At 42.2% G+C, this 9153-nt stretch overlaps 1 protein-coding gene across 3 annotated transcripts in view; it reads left to right on the forward strand.

Annotated features, from left to right (window-relative positions):
* The window catches only part of dab1a (DAB adaptor protein 1a), a 46212-nt gene that overhangs the window by 15513 nt on the left and 21546 nt on the right, over positions 1 to 9153 (forward strand). For all 3 annotated transcript variants that reach the window (XM_035652968.1, XM_035652966.1, XM_035652969.1), the window contains exons 3-4: positions 2617 to 2756; positions 4377 to 4475. In XM_035652968.1, coding sequence (XP_035508861.1) covers positions 2617 to 2756; positions 4377 to 4475 — 239 coding nt within the window. The remainder of the gene's footprint in view (positions 1 to 2616; positions 2757 to 4376; positions 4476 to 9153) is intronic.

Below are 9153 nucleotides of genomic sequence, written 5' to 3' on the forward strand. Positions count from 1 at the left end.
CACACACATATGCACACACTCACAGGGCGGTCTTTCATGGAACATGCTCCCAAAAGGTAATAATATAAACCACTCAGCAGGAGAAGTAACCCTGGACCCCCTCTACCTTATTCTCTCTTTCTTTGCCTCTTGGCCTTTCTCAACTTCTCCATCTCTCTGTGTTTCTCTCCCTGGGTGTGCTAAGTATAGCAACAGTAATGGTGATGGATGCAGATGGAGGGAACAGGTCTTAAATGTCAAACTCAAATGAAAACCGCTGTTCCAGAGAGACAAAGGCAGCTGGACACATCCAGTGTTATTTAACACTTGCACATTTAAATACATACACTCTTACTGTTTGTATTGTACACATGCACATGGATGCACACACACACACACACACACACACACACACATTCAGCCAGCAGATTTACATTCTGCCCTTGGTTTCATGATATTCTGTTGGTCAACACTTTATGGGGGGAACACGCTTACAAATGTAGCAATGCGCTAACAAAAACCAGGAAGAAGAAGATAAGAAAAAGTAAACAAATGTAAATAATGTACGATTTAAAATATTAAAAAAATCAACTTTGTACATGTTTTATGAGGAAGGAAACAGTAACAGTGAACAGAACTTTTGTTTGTTTACAAGAAAACTCCACAGGGGACCTTTAATGCTTGTTGGTTGCTATACAAAAACTTCATCTAGTTTGTAAAATTATTGTAAAAAAGTTTTCTGGTTTGTTTTCACAAGCAGTCAGAGAGATTTAAAGATGCTATGTTTCCTGACAGGAGCTCATGTTTGGATGTGAAAGATATATGTGTGTTTTTAACACACAACAGCAATGGCGTGTTTCGTGTTATTTACGCAGTGGGAAGAGATGGTGGGTGGGGGGTCATCATAGCTGCTGACTGTTGTGTGTACTCACCTATATGCACATTTCAGGGGGCCGATTCAAGTTTAATGAAGGCAATATTTAAATGTCTTCAAACGTGTCTGCGTTGAGCAGAAACAATCCTCCGGTGGTTTAATCACTCACTCTCATCTCATCCCAACTGAGACGTGACACAATAGAGAGAGCTGTTCTCTCACACTCTATCCAAAATAAGGACAGATGTTCTTCAGCTCTTTTGTCTCTGAAGACTTTGAGGCAGACAGTGATGATTTACTCCAAGTAGGACTGTGACTGAGTAAGTGCCTGTTCAATGATTCAGTAGAATGAGCTCATCTACTGTCCTTTTTTAATCAATGGAAAACACAGGGAAGTGTGTTTCTCTCTGAGACAGTGTGCTCATTTTTCCTTCATATGGGACAAGGAGACAAGAATTTTCACAAACATGATCTCTGGCAGCCTTGAACTTTTTTAAACATGCTATTATTTAGGCATTCATAGCACATTGCTATTAATGCAAGGGTGAACCCAGCAGAAGAATTCGGTTCAAAAGAAGGCTTTTTGTGTCCTTAAGTATCCTTAAGCATTGTCCAACCTCTAGAATCCAGTGTAAATAAGATTCAGGTGATGCAACTGAGGCATTTAAAAACGGGCATGTTTGTTTGTGTTCATGTGTGGACCAGCAGACAAAGCTGAGGGAGGTGAGAGATTAGTGTTGGACAAGGATGATTCACTAGAGCCATATAACATGATGCTCTCGCCTGTGGTTAAAGGGCTCATTTCTAGTATACTGCAATGCTGTAGGGTGCTCTATGAATGGAGGGAGCGTGAAAGAACAAGGAGAGGAGGAGTGGGACCTCTCCATCACTCCGACTATGACCTTCCAAGAGTCATGCTGTTATAGAGTACAGAACTAATGCCTCAATATATTATCTGAATATGCTGCATTATCATTATGCCTCTCCCTCTCACTATCGCTCTTGCAGTCTTTCACTCACATATACACACTCAGAAACGCAATGCACAGAGACCCACACACAGATGCAGGAGTGTTTCCCCCTATACAATATTTGATGATGAAATGTTTGCGCACTGCAGGTCAGAGATAGAGAAACCGAATGGGAGAAAGATGGAGAGAGCACGACACAAAGAAAGTGAGTTTAGCCTTATGAGCGGCTATTCTCTCTCTCCGCTCTGTATTGTATGTGAAGAGGAGCGTTGTAGTCACAGGAGATAACATACAGACTTCCTGGACAAAAGCAAGGTCAACACAAGTGCGCCATTGACAACGCTCACTAATGCATGGACACAATGCCGACAATCTCACACACAATAGAGGGTGAGGAGAGAGGGAGGACTGAGGGAGACGGGGGAGATAAGAGCAAAATGTCACACTATTATTTTACAGGAGAAATAGCCGCAGAGGAGAGCAGTCACTGCTTTAACTCTAATCCCGCCAAACTTCATTGATTCACGTGTCTGAGTATATTGACCGGTGCCATTCATATGATACCACAGTTCAATGCTCTGACTTAATCACATAACACGATGTTGCTAACATCAGTAGCTTTGACCTGTGCTATGGTTGTGTTTTTTGTAAGATTACTGTTGATGTCTTTTGTGGTCTATGTGATTGATGATCTCAAGGTAATAGCACTGGTCTGAGGTAGATGGAGGTCCTTGACTGGAAGATGTACTGTAAGACTTCAGAGAGTGTGTGTGTGTGTGTGTGTGTCTGCAGGGCAGGATCGCAGCGAGGCGGCTCTCATCAGGCGTTTTAAGGGCGATGGCGTCCGCTACAAGGCCAAGCTCATCGGCCTGGACGAGGTCACTGCCGCCCGTGGAGACAAACTCTGCCAGGACTCGATGATGAAGCTCAAGGTAAGGAAACTCTCCCTTCATCTCTTTTCTTTCTATTGATGTGTTTTTTTTAAATTAAAAATGTACTTTCTAATGCTTCTTAAGGTTGCCAGAAATGACTAAATGTGGACACTTTAACACACAGAAATTATGTAATGTGATTGCCTACAGCCGCATTAAGTTCCATGACCCACAAAAAACACTGAACATCAATAGCTAACACAGTTGTCAGTCCATAAGTAGTTCTTCAACTTCATGCATATTCTAAAGTTCAACTTTTAAATATGCATGTTTTGTACATCACAGCATAGCTGCAACGTTGTGTGCCTGCATGTTGTTGCAGTTTTTCCTATGCAAATTTCCTAAGGACAAGGGTGGAAGAAGAGAGATAAAAAATGAGGACGTTATAATTTATAGGCAGGACGATGATCAGTACAGGAGGAAGTGAGGAGGGTTAGCCATATGGATGAGAAGGGGATCGGGGTGAATGTCTCATTTGCAAGGACGGGAACAATTAGAGGTAGGGGTAGACAGATGGGGCAGTTAGCAGAGGAGAGAAGGCATATAGGATGGGACTCATTTGGATGATAGGTGTGAGAGAGATGAGAGAGGATAAAGATGGAAGGAGAAATAGGCCATTTATTTATTCATTTAGAAATAGAGGCCTAATGAACAAGCTGATTTAGTGAATATTTCACTGCAGCATGCATATGAAAAGCGCATGCCTAAATGATGTCACACTTGAAAATGTTTGAAACTATATAAAAAGCCTAGATTTTGGTTGCTTTTCCACAAATGTCTGCTGAAAGGGCGCACCTTATTTATTATTAAATGTCCGTTAACACATGGGATCCACATACTGCAGGAGATATTTAAATTGAGAAAATTGCATTTACGTTTTGTTTGTGTAGTGAAATCTCCATCCAGCCGAGGCATAGGAGGGCGAGGAGAGGATAGACAGCTCATTGATCAAACAGCTTCCCTCCTCCTTATTTATTTAGACAGGAAATCCATCAACTCTTTTTCTCTGATCTCTCCACCTCTTCTTTCATACTGCTCCTCCTGCTCCTAGCCCAACTCCCTCAATTCTCTGATCTCGCTCCTCTCCTCTCGTTTTGTGACGCACCTATGCAGATGGAGGTGGGGTGAACGTAAAGGGGAATTCTACCCTTATATACACATGTAGAGTTATAAATCAACCGTATGCCATGACTTGTTCAGTAAATTTAAGCATGTTGTCATGAATTGTTTTGCTGTACCTGCCATGTCTACTTTTTTTAGTTATTATTGATTTCCTACATTTCCCACAATGGAAATGTTCTTTCACTGCCATAATTCAAATATATATTCTTTAATGTACTTTAGTCTTGTTTGGTTTACCAGGTATTGGGTGTGGATAAATTATTGTCCATCAGTAATTCATTAAGTTATGTCAAAGTCATGGTTGGTAATATTCTTCATAAGCAAGAATCAAAAAGACTTATACACTATTGTGGCCACTGTGGGTGTATCAATAATCTCACAGACACTTATTGATACAAACACTCTTTATGAACTTACATTCCCATTACACGGCACATGTTTCTGTCCTGCTTCTAACATGGTTCTGTGTCTGTGTGTGTGTTTCTTTTCTTTCCTCAGGGTATAGCTGCAGCAGCACGGTCAAAAGGAGAACACAAACAGAAGGTGTTTCTGACCATTTCCTTTGGCGGGATCAAGATCTTTGATGAGAAGTCAGGGGTGAGCTCAGAAGCAAGTGTGTCCGTGTGTATGTGTGCGCCTGCATTCAACATTTCTGTGTGTGTATGTGTGTGTATGTATGTTTCCTCTGTTAATGAGGCATCTCCATGAGAGGGAGAGGCCCCTGGGGAAATCAAGAGACCCTAATTGAAACCCTGAGAACAAGGCCTCAGTAGATGAGAGAACATGGCTATCCCATTGTCTGCCTCTCTGCAAACAGCGACAACACTGGTTTCATATTATGCTGCCAGATTATTCATCTTCCTTCTTACATGGCTGCTTTTGTAGTTGACCGACCGTATCTATGCAGGCTTTGCTGTCCGACTGCAATCATTCCTCTATGTCCGGTTTTTGTATTTTTTTTTTTAAATCTCTGATGGCTCTCAGATAGAAGACACTCTGTGGACAGAAGATGAATTCTGTAGCAGAGCGACTATGCATGCAGTTCAAGGGAACGTGTCCAATCTTATTAAAATTTCTTACTCAAGGATCCTTTGACAGGTATTGTCCTAGGAGGTACGATTCCCCCACTGGCCATACCTGTCACAGTATCCTTGGGCAAGAAATATAACACCCACATACCCCAGGTTACTTAGAGCTCTGGTTGGAGGACAGCCTCACAGGCCATTTTGCCACCATTTGTGTTAATAATGTCCCATTAAATCCCAGCAACTTGCATTAGAAGGTGCTCAGCTCAGTCGTCTGTGCATGTGAGATTTCTTTGCAGCTGGAGTAAAACAGCCTTATTTTTCTAACAGGATACAGCGTTAACATTTGATCTTGTGTGTGTCGTATGTATACGCAGTGCGAGCTGTTTCACTCTGCTCAGACTGATTGTAAATGTAGTCTGGTTTAGACACTATATGAAGCTTGGTGTTCTGCACCTGGCTTTAGTGGCTGACGTGGTAAGTCTGAGATTTACACCTCGACAGGAGCTGCATGTCACTGACACTGTGTGTGTGAGTGTGTGTGCGCGTACCCAGCAGTAATTCAACAGTACAGGGATTAGACAGGCAGGACACAGTAACCAGTTGCCTCCCACGTGGCAGCCATATTGCATGCAGCCAAACTCATCCCTCACCAGTCCAATCTCTCATCCCTCTTTTTATAACCCTCATTTCTCATGTCTCATTCCCCTTCCCGATGCTTCAAACTCTACACTGAAAGATAGAGAGGGATAATAAGAAACAACCAGAGATAGATAGCAAGGTAGTGAGTCGAAGGGAAAAGGTGTAGAAAAGAAGAAACAAGAGATAGAGAGAAAAGAAAGAGAAGGTGAGAGGAATCAAGGATGTGAAAAAGACATGGAGGGAAGATGGGAGGGAGAGACAAAGACAGACTGTAACAGAGTTAGAGGGATAGGTAGAGAATCACTGAGCATGTGTCAAAGTATAGCTCTCTACAGGGAGACCTTGTCCTCTGTCTCCACACATTAATATTAACTATAGAGATATGCTGTCCTTACTATCAGTCCTTCAAACACTTCTAATGGCTAGGGAGGGAGGAAGGGAGAGAGACAGAGAGAGAGAGAATGACTCTGCTGAGGTTCAGGGATCTTGACAGTCTCATTCCCCTCCTGTGCATCAGTCAGCCAGATGGGCGGATGGATGTATGGGTGAAAGAATGGATGGATGGCCTCTCTCTTGGAGGAGGGAAGGTCGTGCAGGATGGAGGGAGGTGGTGCTTGAGATGGAGGAGAAGAAGAGGGGGAGACATTAATCTAACAGAGGGCAGGCCAGCGTGTCTCTCTTTCAGCTTCTCTCTCCGTCAGCCTCTCTCTTAAGACTTGCACACACATACATACACACATAGACACGCGTGCACTACCCTCTTCAACCCTTTTTGTCAGTCTCGTCAGGGCCGCTGCACCGCGTCAGGTCGGAAACTCACTAAAGTGGGGGTTAGGGCTGAGCTCGCCGGCCTGCTGCTCCCTCTGAGAATGAAATCAGAAAGATCACATTAGTCCAGTTCGGCCAATATAAAGGACTATGTAAAAAAAAAGTACACAAGGGAAAATGCTGTTTAGAAAATAGCCCGGAGCAAAGTATTCCTATGGAGGTTAGACAGAGATGCAGCTGCAGCAAGGCAAACCAGACAAAAATACTGCTACTTACTGCCAGACCCTTCCATACATTCACTTTGGGTCCTGTCAGATATATTGTTACTTCATGTTGACTAACAAACCCAATCCCACTCACAATGTAAATAAGAACGATGGGGCAGAGGAAGGAAAGGGGGTCGACATCGGTGGGTGAGATGAACTCTGTGTCAAATAGGAACTGGTGTGGTGGTGCCATTACTTTTAATTGTGCACTGTTCCTGTAAAAATAAACAAATAAAAATATATGTGTGTGTGTAAACCAGGATGTGTCATAGCGGGGGAACCCAGGAAATGACACACAGGGTGGGAACAAGTTCTCAGAGAAGCAGAGAAGACAAAGAAGCAGTAAAAGGGGTTTGTTGGGAAGAATTAGGTATTAAGAATTTAACACAAAACGTGGGCTGTGGCCGCTTTTATCATATATGTAATGTTTCATTGAGATTGGACAGAGTACATTGAAGTTATGACAACTTACTGTTTCATGGTGATGCATCGAAATTCGGCCCCAAGCCACGGACACGCCGTTCAACGCACATTGGCAAATAGCACAACTTTTAATTGTGAATGTCTTTAGATTGCACTGGCCAAATTAAAAGTCCATTTGATAAATCTGATAAAATTCCAAGGAGTTTGTTATTCGCGGAAAATGACCACTAAATTCAAAAAAGGAGTTTGTGGGTGTGGTCTTGTCATCATTTGATTGACAGTGGTTCAAATATGTTAAAATCCTGATGCGCTGTAGTATGTGACATCAGATTTTCCAGCTAAACTTTGTCCACTTTAAAACCAGTAAAAGAGCACAAACAAAAAATACAGAAATCTCTCATGTGAAATAACCAAAACAACTAAAGTTGGCAGAAAAGTTTGTGTTCATGTAGGACCACTCATAGTAAGAAACAGATTTTTCAGTGCCTTATATAACTTTGTTATGTATGTGTTGTGTATGTTTGTGTGTTCACTATTTTGAGTCACTTTGTCAGCCAGCTCAATGTCAAACTGTTGATTATAAAACATTATTTCAAATCCAGATTATGTGTATTTGTGTCAGTGACTGACGGAGAGCACTTTATGAATAACCACAGCAGTGCTACCTATCACAAGGAACTAATTAGACCTCACAGCTAACTGCTAATCTCAGTCCTGTCCCACTGGCTGGAGACTGGACAGTCTCCGCAGGCCCTCTGATGATGTCTCCCCTCCGGGAGGGAGATGTGAAGGGAGGGGAGGAGAGGAGAGGAGAGAGAGAGAGATAGTATCCTGCTGCTTCTCCTCCTCCCTCCCCACTCACAGCGTAACAGGGAATATCTTGGTTCAGTGGCCAGCAACAGCTGAAGGGCGTGCTGCCCACAGTCCCTCAGAGACAGTGTCACTGTGTGTGTGTGAGAGAGATTGTAAGAGAGGGACTAGTGCATATCAACAGTGCTGGAGAGAAGAGAAGAGAGAGAGAGAGTCAGTATTGACTTTTTTGATACACCCACCTGTTTTTGCAAACAATCCACTTCCCCAGAGAGCGTATCTGTTTAAGCAACTTTGAGCTGCTTTTGATGATTGATGCTGCCAGACATGACGGCTCCAGCAGCGGCCACCCTCCTGGGATTTAATCTGACTGTTCTGTCCAAACATTAGCAAGAATGATGCAACAAAAACATAACATTTTTTATGTTTTTGCAACAGCAGTAAGTCAGTCATGTTAGCAAAAATGTCTCACAGATAATAGATCTAAGTAGAATAATGGCATTTGTTGCAGCTTTGTGTGCAAAAAATAACTCAGTACAACTATTGTTTACAGTGTAGAATGGAGGGGAAACCACAGCAAAAGAGAAGAACAAAGTTATTCTGCTTATTATCTCGTGGTCACCAAAACTGGACAGTTACTGGAGTGTTTCTTAAGTGCTGCTATGGAAGTGAAGGATTGCTAATATTCATTCTATTCTATAAAAAAAAAAATCAAATTAAATGTCCAAATTTGAATTTAGAAATTATGCTATTTATTTTTGGCTATTTAGATTTTGGCAGTAAATTCAAAAAATTAAATAGATGATATATATTAGGTATTTTAAGGTCAAGTAGAGATCAGGGTTACCTACTGAGTATTACTAAGCAGCCTGTAGCATCAGTGCCACGACTCCTTTACATACACGAAAGACCAGGTGCAGCTCTTCATGGTAACAGTTTACCTGTTTTATCATTTACAAATAATATCCTCACAACACTGTTCCAGAAAGGTGGCAGTGTCTGGGCATGAACTAATCCCAGATGTCAACTAAATGTTGATCTAGGGAACATTTTCAGCACTTTGAGTTTAAAAAAAAAGGGTAATATGGGCAGCACCTCACAAACTAGGTACTGACTGTATGTGTGTGTAAATTGTTTCTACTCTAAGATGTACTTGCTGCCAAGACAAAGCAGATCAATTGAATTTATGCAGTCATCTCATTCTCTGCTCTCTTTGAATCAGAGTCCCTCTTTGTCACCTCACCACCCACCCAGAGCTAATTCAATAATAATGTGTGTGTGTGTGTGTGTGTGTGTGTGTGTGTGTGTGTGTGTGTGTGCACACTGCCTTAGCTGTCGTTT

The sequence above is a fragment of the Morone saxatilis genome, unplaced genomic scaffold (genome assembly GCF_004916995.1).
Source record: "Morone saxatilis isolate NCDOM2014 unplaced genomic scaffold, NCSU_SB_2.0 Contig12, whole genome shotgun sequence".
In the NCBI taxonomy this organism is placed as follows: Eukaryota; Metazoa; Chordata; class Actinopteri; family Moronidae; genus Morone; species Morone saxatilis.